This window comes from Gavialis gangeticus, unplaced genomic scaffold (assembly GCF_001723915.1).
Source record: "Gavialis gangeticus isolate Ggan-Ray unplaced genomic scaffold, GavGan_comp1, whole genome shotgun sequence".
In the NCBI taxonomy this organism is placed as follows: Eukaryota; Metazoa; Chordata; order Crocodylia; family Gavialidae; genus Gavialis; species Gavialis gangeticus.
In genome coordinates, this window is record NW_017728995.1 from 50,305,765 (window position 1) to 50,321,350 (window position 15,586).

Here is a 15,586-nt window from a genome sequence, read left to right on the forward strand (position 1 = left end):
CCCCCATGATTGGACTTTATGGACTGAGACGCTTCCTCCGAGCCACTTCCTCCACCATTGCAGACCATTGTAACGGGTTTGTATCTAACTCCTTTCTCTCTCAGCGTCGCGAACACCCTCCCTCCCCTTCCCCCTTCCCACATCCCCCCAGCCCCGGGCTTAGTTGGCTAACATTGTGTCGCCTGTAACCTAGTCACGTTCCCCTCCTCTCTCCCAACCCTCTACTGTTAGTCCCTCGCTCGGACGCTTTGTATTTCCATATCAGCTTTGTCATCTTTTTTCTGGATTCCCAATCCAAAACATCTACTAATAATGTTCTTGGTAGAAAAATCTAGGCTGCTAAGGCTGGGACCAATTGCTCTGTCCCAGTATTTTTTCCTCTGTCATTTTTCTAGGTCTTGTCTACTCCAAAACTACTGGAACCAGATAGTGTAGCCTGTGAGACTTCCTTCATCTGGCCTTGAAGGACTGGTATACCCCATTAAAATCATTTATATATTGAAGGGGCCTGATACTTTCTGAACCGCCAATACGCTCTGTTACATCCGTTTTTGCATAAACACAGGACAGCTCTGTTTGACGCTCCTTGCAGACAACTGCTGGGTAGTGTTGCTTAACTTTTATTGTGTATATTACACTTCCTCTATGCACGCAATCTCTACCAGAGTTTCAGAACTATTTTCTCTAAACAATCTACCTTTTCATTTTACCATTGTTTTGTCCCAGTTCTGGTTCTTTATTTTTAAACTCTTTGGGGTTTTCGTCTTTACTTTATTGAGGTAAATCAGTAGTTTTCAGAACCTTTTCAAAACACTTTTTCTGTTGTAGACTCCCTAACCTTGGCTCCACGGGTCAGGCAACCTGCCTGGCAATGCCAATACGTCACCTCCTAGCCCACACTGCCATCACTTCTAGTCTCACTGCAGTATCCCTGATGACCTATTGCAGAACCCCAGGGCTCTGTGGAACAATTTAAAAACCACTAGCGTGGCTTTTGGCCTCTGGCTTCATGGCACTAGACTCGTTCAATCTTTTTTTTGAAATTGTACCTTGAAAATTAAACTCTAAAAATTAAGGTTTTCAAAACAGTTAAGTACCATTTTATCTTTTTTTTTTTACTTCACCCTGAGATTAGGAGCCATAATTTTTTGCTTTTTTTCCTCATTATTTGAGTAATCATACAAAGAGCCCCCTACAAAGAGTTTAGCAGCTGAAGGACCTTAGTAAAATCAATTCAAATGAATCAAATTATCCAGAATAAGTTTAAACTGTTTAAATTATCCAGAATAAGTTCCACCATGAGAAAAATATTATTCAAAACAAAGCATACATGGAGTCTAGCATCCTCTTATGCCTGATCAGGAGACGCAACAAAATGGGAAATAATTCATATCCAGTCAGTACCATTTCTACCTCAGAAAGTCCAGAAATATTGAAGACCTGAACTATGGGTTCATATTAATATACAAAGTAATAGAACTGTATTTCAGAGCAACAAGATACTAACATGATTGGCATTATAAAAATAAAGATTAGCTTATCATATTTAGACAAAACAGAGACCTAAGAGATTCAACACCCATTTATTCCTAAACAGATCACATGGCTGATATTCCTACATTTATCTTGAACCTGTCATGTAATCAATATAGATGTGACAGGATCCAAAAACCAATTCATATCTTTAAGCCTATATTTATATTCTCAGAATATGACGGGGAGGGAGGTATTGTCACCCTTCCCATACCCCTTCCCAAACAAGGGCAACCACATAAAGGTTTCAGTTGTAGAAATAATAGAAGAAAGCGCGTTTATATATTGTTTACAAATTGCTTAGCACATTACTGAAGTACTACATATTGGCACCACACAAGAATAACACACATTTAAGATGTACTATGAACATTTATAATTTGGGAGAGAAAAATGAAGCTGAAGATAGAAACAATATAATCTGTCTCCTGTCTTGGCAAAATGGTTTCCAACAAGGGAGAAAAAAACAAAGCAAAACACAAAAAATAAACCAAACAGGCTTCTCTTTGGGGATGCAACATTCCAAGTGATTTTAACTCATCATTTTGAGGGGTGAAATGACATAGTTTAAAGATAGATTTTTAGGTAACATTGTTTTTGCTTTATTAAACTCAATGGCTCAGAGGGATTCAGGGATTAAAATAAATGCCCTCTTTTTAGGAAGTGTAAAAGCAGGAAGTACAGGGCCTAATTTATGAAACTCAATCTTACTTAGCTTTATTGTTTTAAACTTAAATCTTCAATTACAAATAAATAATTCATACAATATACCTCACTTATGATATACACTTGTCAGGTAGTCCATAGCAATAGCCAAGATTACATTGATTATTTAATACAAACTCATTTTCAATTACAATAATATACAACTGGTCCTTTGACTACATTATCAGTCTGGTCCAATGTGTATGTGGTATGAAGAGGACCTTCCTCTTACCACCATAGAAGACAAAGATGTACACAATGTTATTACAAGCCCAAAGAAACAAACACAACACATTTATTTTTAAAAAAAGGCTGTATCAAGTGGTCTAAGTGGAATTCTACTGCAGAATAAAAGCTTGTGAATTTTAGCAGTATAAAGGGTTAATGCCAAGGATTTTTATCCTTTGTGGCAATTCCTGCATAAATTTACAAGCTTTACAGGATGTTTTATGTATGGCTTGAATTCCATCCATTTTTCCATTCTATTTAGAAAACTGATAGCACATAGGATGTGTTAGCCTTGAAAATTTCAGTTTTCACACTGCTTTTAACTTCAGCTACGTAAAACATTTTACCACTGAGAAGACAGCTTCCCCTTGAGTACAGTCACATTTTTGTAAACTGCATTAGCAGCAGCAGCAGCAAACTTGCAAGGTCACTTCTGACATCTAATCTTTAATTTCCCAACCATTCCCAGAAAAAGAAGTTTTGTTTATATGCAATACAAAACACTTCTGACATCCAGCTTGAAGGGTTAGGATGAAGTCTGGAAGAATTTCTAAAATAATACTTAAATCAAAAAGACACCAGGAGATTCCTCCAAGTGTTTATTTTCCACTCCTGGCTGTGCTTAAGCCACTCAATCATTTTTATAATACAACGCAACTGTCATAACTATGTACATTTTCACATGGGATTAAGTAGCTAATAATTCTTACTCTCTCTTTTTTGATTCAGAATTACAGAAAATCTTCAATTTACAAGATCTTTTTTCCTCAGAAAAAGTTAGGGTCTCAGCAGCCTCTCAGCTGCATTACACTTCCCCATTCTTATCTTGAGAACCTACAAAGCATGAAGGCTAAACTCAACCTTTATTTTGAAAAGTTCATAGTCCTTTTCACTGCTGAAAATATGAACTGCTCCTACTGTGGAAAGTCTATGACCAAGATTTCTTAACATCACAGGTTCTTTGCAATCCATGAATAATGTTACACAAAAGTTTGCTGCGACATGGGGAATCTTTTCCATTAGAATACTGATTTTTTTTTTAAAGTTATGGAGGACGAGAGGACAAACAAGGGCCCCAGACCAGCTCACTGTTGGAGTGACACAACACCAAGGTTTCCATACGCTGCCTGCTAGTTGTTTTTCTGCTGAGCAGCCTATGCATCACACAAGGTGGGAGATGAGGGGACGGATAGGACATCGTAAGAACATGAGAACTGCCATTTACTGGGTCAGACCATAGTTTTATCTTGCCCAGTATCCTGTGTCACACAGCAGCAGACTGAATATGGAAAAGGAGAATGAACAGGATGGAGAGCAAGGTTTCTTCCACTGTTTCTCTCTGCTTGCAACCACCAGCATTTAAGGTGTAATGAGTTTTGATTCAGAGGCTGCACCCCTTAAGTGCCAAGCTCAGTAGCTACTGATGCACCCTTTCCTCCAAGAATGTGTGAAATCCCTGAATCCAGTTAAAACTGTGAGCTTCCACAACACCTCGGAGCAATGAATTCCACACTTTAATTACACTCTGTAATTACATCATACTCCACTGGACTAATATGGAAAAATATGTGACTCCTGCATTTTAGTTTTAATTGTTACATAGACTCCCTTTGTGACCCTGGTCATTTCACACCATCTTTGTTTCAGAGCCTCCTCCTGAGGTGGAGGAGCAACCTGGCAAGGCAAGCCATTTACTTCCTCACCTTTTTAATTAGGGTTATAATACTTACCAAGATGTTTACTAGGTCCACCTGCAGGTCTTTGAGATGGGAAAATAAAATTATTTTTATTGGTTGATACTCCTATCAAGCAAATAAAACATGCTATTTATTCTAAACCAATTCTATACTAAAGAAACAAGAGTAATTTATTTATACCAACTTTAAGTTAATCAGGGTATGGACAAATCAACATTTCAAAAGCTTTAAAAGGGCATGGGAGCTACTGCTTGGAAGCATGCAACAGCCAGATGTAACAATTACATCTGCATGATTCTGCAGCAACACAGGTTAGTTAAATCCACTTAATTTTGACCATGAATGAAGCAGGGTTCAAGCTGGAGTAGTTTTATTGCACTGCTGTTGCCATAGAATCACAAAGGCGTAACAGTGACTCTCAAAGAGCTAGTATCAGTACCCTGCGATGTTAACACAATTGTCAAGTCTGTCCATATCCTCAGAAATGAGAAATGGATTTAAAACCAAATACCATACAAAACACCCCTGAATATAAGATGACTCCCCCCCATAATTAGATTCTAACAACAGAAAATATATACATTTATTCTAAGTTTCCACGTAGGAAATATAATTATTGGAGGATCATCTTAAATTTGTCCTGTCTCACCCCCCATCTCAACTACTGCAGCTGATGGAAGGAAAAGTGATGATGGGGGCAGTAGTGGGAAGCAGAGGGGGGGGCAGTAGTGGGGGCCTTGTGGTAAGGCAGGTGGGCAGGCAGGCAGCTTGCCGCCTGCTACCTGTCCCCCCTACTTATCCCCCATTGTGCCTGCCCTCCCTCCTGCAATCTCAGGTTGCCCCAATTCCCCCTTCCCCACTCTCCATGCCACTTCTGCCACCTGCAGCCTCAGGTCCCTACCCCACTTCCTCCCATCTCCCCACCCTGAAGTCTCTCCCCCTCCTGCCTGCCTCCCAACCTGCTTTGATCTGAGCCAGCAGGCTCCATCCCAATTGCAGCCCATGGCACAGAGCATGGCTCCAGCCCCATAGCAGCAACACAGTCAGCACTGCTGACCCAGCCTGGCCTTGTTACAACAGCAGTGGGGATCCAGCGCTGCTGCAACAGGGCTGGGCTGGAACAGCAGGACCAGCTCCATGCCGTTGCTATGGCGCTGGGCTGGAGCCATGCTCCACGTCCTGGAGCTGCAGCAGGGATGTAGCCTGCCTGTATGGAGCAAAGGTAAGGAGGAGTGCAGCAGTGGGAGAAAGAAAGGGAGAAGCAGTGTGGGGGGAGGAGGTAGAGCTGGGAGACTGGGGGTTGTGAAGGAGTGGCAGGGTGTGCTGAGGTGGTGGGGCACAGGCAGGCAGCAGTTGTGGCCCTGGCTCCAGCCCCAGGGTGGGGCTGGAGCTGTAGCAGCTGCCTGCCCTTCTGTCCCTTCCCTCGCTGCCTTGTGCTTGATTGTAAGGTAAAGGGCTTTTTCCCTTGTGTTAAAAAGGGGTAAAAAACCCCTCATCTTATAATCAAGTAAATATGCTATACAGGGTGGGGAGATGGTATACAGTTAGGCTGCACTCGAACCCTATGGCTGAACTGGAAGAAAAATGAAAACTAACGCTAAAACACCTGTTTATTTTCGCATTTCATCCAAAAGTGAATTTCAGCCCTTTTAACAGCATCAAATATCTTTTACAATCCTTCTGGAATAACCAAATTCAGAATTTTTAGTATGTCCTGTAGAGTGCACAAAGTATATTTAAGATACTGGACTTATTTACTTTACCAATTTTACTACCATGACTTTCTAAACTAACAACCACCCCCCAACATTTACAACATGGAACAACATACAGCCTCTGTCCTTTGCAGTGCAAATTCTATCAGTTAACATTATGCTTTTCAGTGCCATATGCCAGAGCACAAATCCAACATTTTTCTGTATCTAAAAAGTAGTGAGACTCTCTTATGAACTTAACAGCTTACCTCGTCAATCAACTAGGAAAGATCTTTAGATTTTCCTTTGGGTACCTGTCAATCATTTATATTTTAAGATCTGACTCGAGAAAATTCTGAATTGGATAACAATGATCTATCCATCTCATTCTTACAGAAGTATTATTCTGAACCTCTTTTCAATTCTGATGAATTAATCTGACCAATTACAGTAAACTTCACTGAAACAGTTCTTCAGAGCCAACAGCTGGTCAAATTCAGCACGATCTAGTAAGTATTATTTAAAAAGCCACCTTCCGGAGCTAACTTCTGACTCCTTGACAGAAGATACATGTGATACATTCAGCTTTCACCAGCACAGTGAATCAGGACTCCTATAAAACCACAATGGTTAACCAAAAGGAAGTATCAATTTAAATATCATTTCAGAATAGAATTGTTCAAAGTTTGTGTTTTGAATCATCTTCTAAGAACTTCCAAGTTAAAGTTTTACAAATGCCAACAGCAGCAATGGGTGGTTTCAGATGCAATAAGTATTTCAAGGAGCATATACCCTCTAAAATAATAACAACAAATCAATATCAAAACTTACATTTTTTACATTATTATTATTATATTATATATAGCATATAAGAAAGAGAAATCTGCATTTAAACCCCCGTTTTTAATACCTGCACTATCCCAAAGTTTATTGATACCCTTCCACATTCCCCAATGACCAGGACCAGAATGAATGTTCTTTCTAAATATATTAAAAAATAAAAAATACATGTGAAACATGTCTAGAGGCTGTCACTTTAGACATAAATAGCACCCAGAACTCAAGACAAAAAACTTCATGGAACTATTTAAAAACTGAGCATCCTTTAAAAAAAAAAATACCAAGAATTCGGGTGCAACAATTAAACCACCAACCATGTAAAATAAATAGGATTATTACTGACAACATACTCCACGCATCTACCTTCAAAGCAAGAGGTATGCAAAAGAACACGGCATTATTAATTGAATGGGGGATTTTCAATGGTTAGGCAACCAGTGTGAGTTGGGAACCACACTGCCATTTGAGCCTTTAAAAAAAATGTTCCCCCACTCCTCACTACACAAATATGGGCTGCAGCTGGATTGAACCTGACTGATAACAATTTTTCACAAGTGACAAAGCAGGAAACCTGAATTGTGTGTGTAAGGCTGAAGGACAAGATACAATTTTTTCTTAAGTTCTCCTTTCTAAAAGGATATTGTCTAACTCAATTCATTTGACTTAACATTTTACAGAACTTGCTAGCTTTAAACAATATAACTTCTGTACAAAATGGCCTGAAAATAGTTTAAAAGTTCCTATTAGGTTATTCACAGAAGTAGCTCTGCTGTGTTAAATAGCGTATTTTGCATTACTAAAGCCTAAAACAGCAATATCCTGCAGGAGTGTCTACCTTTATACAGTGCTGTGCATTTCAGGTAATAATAAAATAATTTAAGAAGAAACCACCAGGCACATGCATCAAGTGTATTTCACAAGTCAGAATGTCAAACTTTTTTTTTCTTCCCAAATGTATACAAAACAATTGCACATTAACAAATAATCTGGCCTCTGTCCAATGACAATTTGATTCATATGCATTTTCAAATTTACATAATTTCACAACATCAATAACTTCTTATATTTAAATACGTATGTAAAAAAGGCCCCCAGAATAACCGTTTCTTATACAGCCAAGTTATCTTTCTATACATCCAAACTTTGAAAAGTTACAAACAGAACATTATACAGGCTATATAAATCATGTTTAAAAACCTGAAGCTTCAAAAATCATGGTTTCCCAAAAGGATTCAGGAAAACCCACACACTTACAAGGTAGCAGAAAAATGGGCAAAGAGAGAGACAGACACAAGTTTGCTGCCTTAACTTTTTACTAATCCTGCCATCAAATCTTGTGATGCTATCAGACATAACAGTTTAAGCTGCAGATGAGGAAGGGTGTTTGTGTGTGTTGGTCTCAAGTGTTGAGACCAGTGATTCAAGTATTTCCTATTTGATCCAAGCTCACTGTTGCAAAGCTGTACTGGAAAAGATGAGTTAGTTTACACGTTTCTCATACATTCGGTCAATGTCTGCTTGGTAGTGTACTGTAAGCTCTTTGCGTTTTAGTTTGAAGGCATCTGTCACCAGACCAGTCTCAGGGGTCCAAGGATCAGGGCTCAAACGAATTTTTACTGGTATTTCAAATTTCTCCAGATTAGCTGCAGTGATAAAAATGACAAATAAAAAGAGAAGATTTTCAAATGCTTATCATGCTTTGGGGTTTTTGGTAACTGAAATAAAGATGGAAAGGCAAGGATTGTACTCTCCCACAGAACAACTCATGGTGTATGTAGAGCAAGAAATACTCCCTAAATGTTCTGAAGTTTGCCCAGGAAACCTCAGCACTGTCTACCAGTTAAGCCATGGAATTTGTGAGCACTTATACTCTCCATTCATACAGCTTGTTGAAAATATGCCCCATGATCTAGGCCTGTAATGCTTCTCCTTCACATACATACATGCAGAGATCAGGATGGGTCACTCAAAATAAACAGCCATTCCCATGTTCTGACACTTACACTCTGACAATGATAAAGGCAAGGGCCAGTACTCATACACCAGATTTTCTGCTCTCCTTTCTGTATATAGAAAGCTCAAGAACACATTGATTACTGTGGTATCTTCCCTTTCTATAATACCTATCGACACCAGCAGAGCACCAGCCACATACTGCTTATGTAAATGTCAGCAACTTCATATCAAAGAGAGAGAAGTTTGTTACAGTGGCCATGAATAGGCATTAAAGTTCTAGAAATGTTTCCAGGAGATGGGGAGCAGTACAGGTGTTTAGCAGCCTGCAGCTCATCCCTCTCCCCATGCCTTCATGAAGCCAGGGTGATCCTGGTCTGACAACGCTTAGGGAGAAGTGGCTGCTTCACCCCTTCCAGTCCCCAGAGGGAGTACAGCATCAAGAAAATCCTCCCCACACCTTCCTCAGACTGGGGACATCCAGTTTGAAGAATGGGAAAGAGGTACCCTGCCTCATCCATTCTGCTCCCATGTGCTGTCAGCACAGCCTACATATCAAGGGGAGTGAATCATTATAGAAAATTCTGTTTTATGAACAAACTGTACAAAATGAAACATCCTTTGCAAACTGATGTGTATTTTGTTTCAAATACAAATGCTCCATCAGGCAAATAAGAATTACTTAACTACTCACCTCCCCTAGCAGCCTCAGCTAGCACTTTCAGGACCTCTTTTTCTACTTCAGAACTGTTACAGATCTCTTCCCAGGTTCCTTTAAATCCTTTTTTTCGTGCTAATTCTATAAGCTCCTTTTGATTTGGCACAACAAATACAATGACGTAAGAATGGAAACTGAAAAACAGATCACCACAATGGTTATGGTCAGTGTTCCCACTTGACTATTCATGCATTAGTTAGTATCAGATGTGTAGAACTGCTTTAATCAATCTAGCAAATTAATGATCCCAACATCCCTTATATTTTGTAGTTACAGCACATCTTAAGTATTACATTCAACACTTTGAACTTGTAGGGTTAAAAATATATTAAAATATTTACTGAAAAATTGTTAAATATAAAAAATTGCTTCCATGGCAAACTTTGCAATGGATCAATTTTTCATTTTATTGAAATCTTTTACAAAGTTTTTTAATTTTCCCCTCTCTTGACCCTTTCCTTTTTTCCTTCTGTTCTTTCACAATGTACAATTAAATGATGGGTGTCTTGAATTATCCACAAAGCGCCTTGTTTTCTTCTACTATCAATCTTTTTGAAAAAGTTTTGAGAACTTACATTGGGGTGGGAAAAATATGGCACATGGGCTGGATCTGCCCTGCCAACTGACTGGATTTGGCCTGTGCGGGGGCACCCTCAAATTGAGTGGATCCAGTCCACAGCTGCTCCTGCAGCACCCTGCATGGGGCCAAACCCTGCATAGGGCAGCCAGTACTGTGCTCCAGTCAACACCCACTGGCCCAGCCCTGGCCAATGCGCACAGCTCTCAGTGTGACTTCTGCTCAGCTCCCTTCGCCTGCAATGGCAGCTCCTCCTCCTGCTCAGCTCCCTTCGCCCCCAACGGCAGCTCCTCCTCCTGCGATGGCTGTGCCGCTTCAGGCTGGAAGGAAGCTTCAGCCAGGCAGCTCCTGCCCCAGCATGCAGGGTTCCAGCTCCAACTCCTGGCTGCCTTCCACCCATTCTGCCCACCCACTGTGGGTGTCCATGTGGGTGGAAGACAGCCAGGAGCTTCACCTGGGCAACTCCTGCCCCAGCGCATGGGGCTCAAGCTCCAGTTCCTGGCTGCCTTTCACCCACTCAGCAGCCTGCGCCACCTGGGTGAAGTGGGTGGAAGACAGTGGAGAGCTTGGCCAGAGCCCTGTGTGCTGGGGCAGGAGCTGCCCAGCTGAAGCTTTCTCCGGGTCTGGAACAGCGCAGAAGGAACCAATGCTGGAGGCAAGGGAAGCCAAACAGCAGCTGCACCAGGAACAGCCTGCCAGAAGCTGGGCATGCTGGTTGGGGGCAGGCTGGAGATCAGCCCCATGCAGAGCAGGTGTGGGGGCAACCACAGACTGCACCACCTGGGTGACTTCTGATGCATATGCACCCCCCTACCCCCTCCTCCTCTCTCCTCTCACCACTGGCTGGCTCCTGGGACTTGACACTCAGGCAGCACCCCCTGCCCACACACAACTACTCCCACTCCTCACCCCCTAGACAGGGCAGGGGCTGCCCCATGATTCTGGCCTCAGCTGCCCATCTCGCTTCCACTCCTCCCCACCCACCCGCAGCCCCATCCCCAATAGGGGAGTTTTGGTGAACTGTTGCGACAGCGAGTGGGAGGGGGTGCTGACCCTGCCTGCAACAAGTATTCAAAACTTCCTATGTTATACACAGCTGCTCAAATATTAACACATGAAGTATAAATGAAGTATAAATATAGCACACATACCACAGGCACACTTCAAAACTTTCTGAAAATGTTAAAAATATTCCATGACCACATATATAAATTTTTTTTCAAATAGTAAAAAACCTTTATGTTAACAGAAATACAGGCGACCACTATAGCCCGAATATCAGAAAACTAAGACACAAAGAAGTAGAAATCCTAACCATCTTACCTGCTTGCATATGCACAAATATTATCTACTAGTGGAAGGTTCTTCAAAGCTGCTTCAACTTTGCCAAGGGAGACATATTCTCCAGCCTGGAGTTTCACAAGATCTTTTTTACGATCTGTTGATGAAGGTAAACATTATATGTCATTTACAAAATGAAACGTTACTGGCTTGATTCTATTCTGTGATTGACAGACACATACAAAGGGTATAATTATGTTTGGTTTTTAAAACAAGACGACATGCACCAGATAAATTTATGTCACATTCCTGATCTGTGCCATGCCAAATCTGCCAACTTAACAGATTTTACCAAACACAGTCCACATTTAATTGCACAAAGCCATTTCCCCTTGTAATGGGTGTTCATTTACCATGCGTTTCATTTAAGGAGATCTTTTGGTCAAAAAGATAACTACAATGAATACTGTGACAAAAAACTGAGAAAAGCAGGCTTGTGTTGAGATTTACAGGCTTCAAGTTGGCTGGTTTATATACATACACAGCTTTTTGTGCCATTTTATTTTTGCAATTTAGATTTTAACTGCAACTGCCCATGGGCAATAATTCCCAAGGGTTTACCAAGGCAGCCTGGGGATGGTCCCTTCACTGATCATTCTCTTGGGAAGCCAAGATAGCCAACTTCCTTGCTAGGTATTATCCTGATGACTACTTTGCATTGGTCTAAATTGAACTTAGAATGTGGCCCATAAAATAAAACAAACAAAAAGTGTCTCTATATCAGTCATCTTCATTTTAAAATTCTTAAATTGCTACCACAGTATCTCCAAGATTAATCAATACCCTAAAGCGCCAGCTAACAACAGTATAGGTGCTGTACACTTTATAAACCCAGGCTGTTTATTTAGATGCTTGAATATGGATTTAGGAACCCAACTTAAAAGCACCTGTTTTTTTAAATTTTGATCCGACTATATTCCTCTTCTGGTGTCTTTACTAAAATCAAAATAGCAGAAAAGACAAAGAAACGTACTTTATATTTACTGACAGCATACTGCTAAACACATACAGGCTACATATACATATTCAAATGATCTAGAAAAATTCTCATGGGTCTGTTTTCCTGGTAGAAAAATTTACCTGGAGATGCCTGAACAGACAGTCAAACGCTCAGCCCTGAAGTGCAGAGTCTGCAATGCTGACACTGCACAGTTAGGAGGACCCTGTGTACACATTTCAGACTGCTCTGCAGTTTCCCTCAGTCTGCCTAGAGACAGACTCACAGCAGCACCCAGAGCAGCCCTAATTGGCTGATGCAGGGTCAGCATGCCTCACCCTAATGGTGTAATGTGCGGATTGTGAAAAGGGTGTATTCTACTTCCTGCTTGGCTGGGGCAATAGCCTAGTGAGTGACAGAGTGTCTCTCTGGGAAGACTGAAACAAAGCACTCTGGGATGCTGAAGGACTGTGCTGTGGCTTCTCTCAAAAGAGAGCATGTACAGACATTGGCTCTCTCAGGGGAAACCATCCCAGGAGAAATTTAACTTTGATTGTTTCTGGGTTATTTTTCTCCTGGAGCAGCCACTTGACTTCCACAGCTAAATCACTATTAAGATTCTCAGGGTGCGTCAACATGTTTATTAATGTGCTGTAGTTACTGTGCATTTAAATTTGGTACTTGCTTAATAAAATACTAGCTAAATGCGCAGTATCTACAGTTAGTGCCGGCACACAGTTTTTCTGTGACACTTACTGTGCAGTAGCCTAATACTACTGCACAGTAGCATATTAGCACAGTTTTTGCCTGGCACACTACTGCGCAGCATTATTAGGCTACTGTGCATTAAGCATCTCATGTAGATGCTCCCTAAAAGAATGAAAAAAGTACTCCATGTTAAACTTTCACATTTCAAATTAAGTTTGCTGTGGTTGAGAAATTATCATATTCCTTTGATACATGCAAATTTGGAATCAAACCCTGCACCAATTTCTCCATTACTTGAGCATGTGGTTAACAAAAACACTACAAAATACTTTCTTTAACTACACATTCACCTAACCTGTTAATTTTGAAGAAATTAAACACATTCTCCAATAACTCACCAATGATTTTTAGACAGCCATCTGCATGAAACTCTCCAATGTCTCCTGTATGGAGCCACCTCTGCCCATCCTCATCCACAAAGAAATCTTTTTTGGTTCTTGCATCATTTTTGTAGTAGCCCATAGTCACATTTTGGCCTCCAATAAGAATTTCACCTCTAGGATATGGTTTATCAGTATTGTAGTATCCACCTAAAAATACAGGCCATTTTTTTTAAACATGATGTTAACGTAATTTAAAAAAACTGAAGTTAAAAAAACTGGGCAATAAAGTTGTTCCAAAGGAAGAATATACCATTTTATTAAAATGTTGTCTAGATGTGTACTATATATAGAATCATTTCAATAAAAATATCATGTATTTACCCAAATTTGATTTTATATAGCAGATCCTTAATTAGAGAATAATCTTTTGGTATACCATTCAAAACAAATTTCCAAACAGTTTAATTGGAGCAAAAGTGGATCAAACCACTTGCAGCGTTCAGTTTAGACAGAGGTGTGAAACTCTCTCATTAAATGGGAGAAATTCAGAGGTAAGTGGAGGACCAATTCACTGTCTATGCATCACATAAATACCATTTCAAGGGATTTAGTAATGCATAAATCTCCAATTAGTCCTAGTAGTAGTAGCTAATACTCCAAACTAGTGAAACAGGTCCACCATCCAAATTAGAAAAGGCTACAAAGATGATCAAAAAAACCCTAATACTTCTGAAGTCTTATTTAACTTATTTGATTCAGCCTGTAACAATCCATTTCCATTCTACTGGTCTGTTTTATAAAATTCCTATTACATTAATATGAAGTTCACTACAATATTTCCTGACAAAAAGAGAAGAAGATGAAGAGACTGTGTATGCAGTATACATTGACAGCCAATGACTACAATATTCTTAAGGAAGCAGACATAGAATCCTGTCTCTGCTTCCAGTTTGGTTATCTTAAAGTAGATGAGAAGATGAATATGTGCATATGCAAGTAAATGTCTACATACATGACATAGTAACATAAAGCTATAATGAGAGCTGTTTAAAATATCAAAGTTATATTGATAATCAATGCTGTAAGTATTTATACTACAAGCATACAAGTAGTAAACCCTGAACACAGCTCAATCTTTCTCCTCCCCACCCCCAACATACATTTTCAGGTTAAATTTAGTAATAACACCTTTTTTCTCCCCAAATACAGGTCATTAACTACAGACAGTTCTTGAACTGTTAGTGCCCTTGGCAAAATCTCACACGACACTCAGATCACCAAGAAAGGACCCAAATGTTTAAATGCTCTAAAAGTACTAAAATACAAAAGCACCCTCCATACCAAAAACAGTGTTGCCTAAGGCTCAGCGTATTCTATTCAACCTACAATTCCATGTTAATACATATCAAAGCATATTTTAGTTGACCAGAAACTGTTCACAGGTTTAAATACAGTCCCTTTTTAATGGCCAGATTTGAACTGCAGTTTTGGATTCGCACTTTATGTAGCATGTTGGGCGAAATCCTTGATCCCAACAGCTGTAACTTAAAATGTTAACAATCTAATTTGTCCTGATTTTTGAGGGATGTGGGGAAGGGGAAAGCACGTGATTGTATAGAAATCCACTAGGGGTGTATCAATAGAGATTTTGGGGGCCCATACCAGTAGCCAATATTCAAGGAAGCATACTGGTCGATACTGATCTGATTTCTGATACAGCTGCCTCCAGCTGGTAAGTCCAGTGTGGTGAAAGAGGAGGGGGGAAGGAAGGGGCGTGGGGTGGAAGATCAACACCCCCTGCAGTAAGGGAGGGGGCAGAGGCAGGCACCACAGCTTGGGGGGAGGAGGGGAGGCGGCTCCTGCTGCTACTTGCACCTCAGAAGGGTGGGGGGGCGTGTGCTCCCTGGATCTACACGGGGCTAGGCGGGTTACAGCCAGGACTGCATGGGGCTTTTCTCAGCGAGGGCTGGGCTTGGAGTGGGTGCCGGCAGTGCTGGGAGGATGCTGTATCCACACCATATTTTGTCACAGCTGTGCTCCCAGACCACTGCCGCCAGCCACCTGGCACAACCAGGCTCTTCCCAGCATGTAGGTAGAAACAGGGCATTGAGCCGGGGCTGCGCCAGGGGACTGATGATGTTGGTGAAATTTGGGGTGGATGCAGTATCCTTCAAGCCCAGCCCCTGCCAAAAAGAGCCCTGTCACAGCCCCGGCTGCAGTCTACCCTGCCCCGCGCGTATCTAGGGGGCACATGCCCCGTGCCCTCCCAGGG

At 40.9% G+C, this 15,586-nt stretch overlaps 1 protein-coding gene across 1 annotated transcript in view; it reads right to left on the minus strand.

Annotated features, from left to right (window-relative positions):
• Nucleotides 1-6,739: 6,739 nt before the first annotated feature.
• Nucleotides 6,740-15,586, minus strand: part of ACSL3 (acyl-CoA synthetase long-chain family member 3) — a 116,450-nt gene continuing 107,603 nt past the window's right edge. Inside the window, exons 13-16 of the mRNA XM_019503655.1 lie at nucleotides 13,330-13,521; nucleotides 11,269-11,383; nucleotides 9,345-9,502; nucleotides 6,740-8,340 (exon numbers count right to left, since the gene is read on the minus strand). Coding sequence (XP_019359200.1) covers nucleotides 8,177-8,340; nucleotides 9,345-9,502; nucleotides 11,269-11,383; nucleotides 13,330-13,521 — 629 coding nt within the window. The 3' untranslated portion in view covers nucleotides 6,740-8,176. The remainder of the gene's footprint in view (nucleotides 8,341-9,344; nucleotides 9,503-11,268; nucleotides 11,384-13,329; nucleotides 13,522-15,586) is intronic.